The sequence below is a fragment of the Cynoglossus semilaevis genome, chromosome 18 (assembly GCF_000523025.1).
Source record: "Cynoglossus semilaevis isolate Cse_v1.0 chromosome 18, Cse_v1.0, whole genome shotgun sequence".
Lineage (NCBI taxonomy): Eukaryota > Metazoa > Chordata > Actinopteri > Pleuronectiformes > Cynoglossidae > Cynoglossus > Cynoglossus semilaevis.
The window spans coordinates 9,607,226-9,609,246 of record NC_024324.1 but is presented as its reverse complement, the minus strand read 5'-3'; the positions used below and the strand labels follow the sequence as shown (position 1 = coordinate 9,609,246).

Sequence of the window (2,021 nt, the reverse complement as noted above, 5' to 3'; positions counted from 1 at the left end):
TCGGAAGAAATGGACAGCATGTGAGTTAAATATGAGTGTCACAGCAAATGGTCTGAATACTTATGACCGTGTGATATTTCAGTTTTTTTTTTTTAATACATTTGTAAAACATTCTACATTTCTGCTTTTTTCTGTCAAGATGGGGTGCTGAGTGAACATTAATGAGAAATAAAATGCTTTTTTGAAACTGCTTGAAACTGCTTTTTTGATTTTAGCAAATGGCTGCAATGAAACAAAGAGTGACAAACTTAAAGGGGTCTGAATACTTTCCGTACCCACTGTAAGTCTGGGTTAAATACACTAGTGACCTTGTACTCACAAGTGTACATCACAGTTTGCCAGATGACATCTAGAACATTCTGGTGAGATGTAACAGGATGGTGCCATAAAAAATGGATGGATACTTCTATAAAAAGCTGTAGAATACTTCATCTCCGTGCCACTGAGGATGTTCCTCACCCTAACCCAACATGAATATTTCAACATACGTTGAAATAGGAGTTTTCTCTCCTATTGGAATGTGAAATATGTAAATTCACTCATAATAATAAAACTCACTTACTCTTAAATACTCTTAATGTCACATAGACTGAAATACTAGCTCATGTTGCCTTAAACAAATATATTGTATGCAACAGGAACTTTTTGTTTAAACTTCTATTCAAATGTTGCACAGAGACACATTCTAAATCTGGACTTTGCAGTACATTTCTTTTTGTCCTGCTGGAATTTCAGGCATTTGAGATGGACATGTTAGAGCAAGGTCATCTTTAGGTGATGAGAATGTCTGGTGCATTGCTGTACGTCCTGTCTCGTTAGTCACAGATAATGACTTTTTACGTAATAAAATAACTGTTTTTCTGTTTCAAGTTTCACGTACTGGTGGAATCATTTCCTGTGTTTGTGTGTTTGAGCCTCAGTGATGTTTGCACTGCTTCATATAAAAAGATTTTTTTTTTTTGTAATCTTTTCATCAGTTATTTCATGAATTATAAAGTGTGCCTTTCTTTGTCAATGGCAGGTCAGAGTTATGGGGAGCCTGTCACCTGGATGGACTCCACGGAACAGGAGATCGCTGTGTGGAACTCCATGATTGAAAACCCAAACCACTGGATCGACACAACACTGTCGATCAGAACAGACCTGGCTGTACGATCAGACTGACACAATCTGCTCACATATGTATAATTAAAACCCAGACTGAAGTAACTTTCTGCACTAAAGCACATTAAACCTTTACACATTTAACCTCTGTCACTATGTTGCATAAACATGAACTGTAAACACACACATCTTCTCATAAACCAACACACACACTTGGAGTATTGCAATATGCCCACCTTGATATTTACAGTATACACATATCCCTTAAATTTGATTAATCTGAGTGATATATGTTCTGATTTATTTACTGAAGAAAATGTATGACGTTCTTTTAAACTTTTAAGACTGATCATGTAGTTATGCTCTGTGTAATGTTTAGAGTTTGTAGTACTATTACGTCATTGAAGTGCCCACAGGGAATGACAACTGCTTTTTGCCAATGTTTTACCTGACTACCACCTTGTGGTCAGAAAATGAATTTGTTCTGTGGGCTAAGAACAACTTCAGGGCTACTGATGACATATTAAATGTTCAAATTCTTTTCTTTTTTTCGACGTAATCCTTTTATTTATTTTTTTATTTTTTCACTCAGCACGTTTGTTTTAATGGTGGCAACTTTTTACATTTTACATTTAAATGACCGTTGTCTTGCTGTCATGTAGTGAAAAAGTCAGTGCGTCACATGATGTATTTTAAGATACGTTTCTTTGTATTAGTCTATACGGTAGTTATTTGACTTTGATTCAAATTGAACTATTTTGTATATTATTCATCTCATTGTTGCTTAACTTCGGTCATTTGGGTTAAATATTTTGGACTCCTATATCTTTGCTTACTTTAAGATTTACCGTAAGTTGCTGTTATTATTTTTAGTCTTAACATTTTGATAGGCTGACGTGATGCGCGTTGGTTTTCAG

General features: G+C 35.1%; 1 protein-coding gene across 2 annotated transcripts in view; it reads left to right on the top strand.

The window, feature by feature from the left end:
* The window catches only part of sytl1 (synaptotagmin-like 1), an 8,434-nt gene extending 6,778 nt beyond the window's left edge, over positions 1-1,656 (top strand). For both annotated transcript variants that reach the window (XM_025065096.1, XM_025065095.1), the window contains exon 14: positions 1,022-1,656. In XM_025065096.1, the coding sequence (XP_024920864.1) occupies positions 1,022-1,164 (143 nt within the window). In that variant the 3' untranslated portion in view covers positions 1,165-1,656. The remainder of the gene's footprint in view (positions 1-1,021) is intronic.
* Positions 1,657-2,021: the final 365 nt, after the last annotated feature.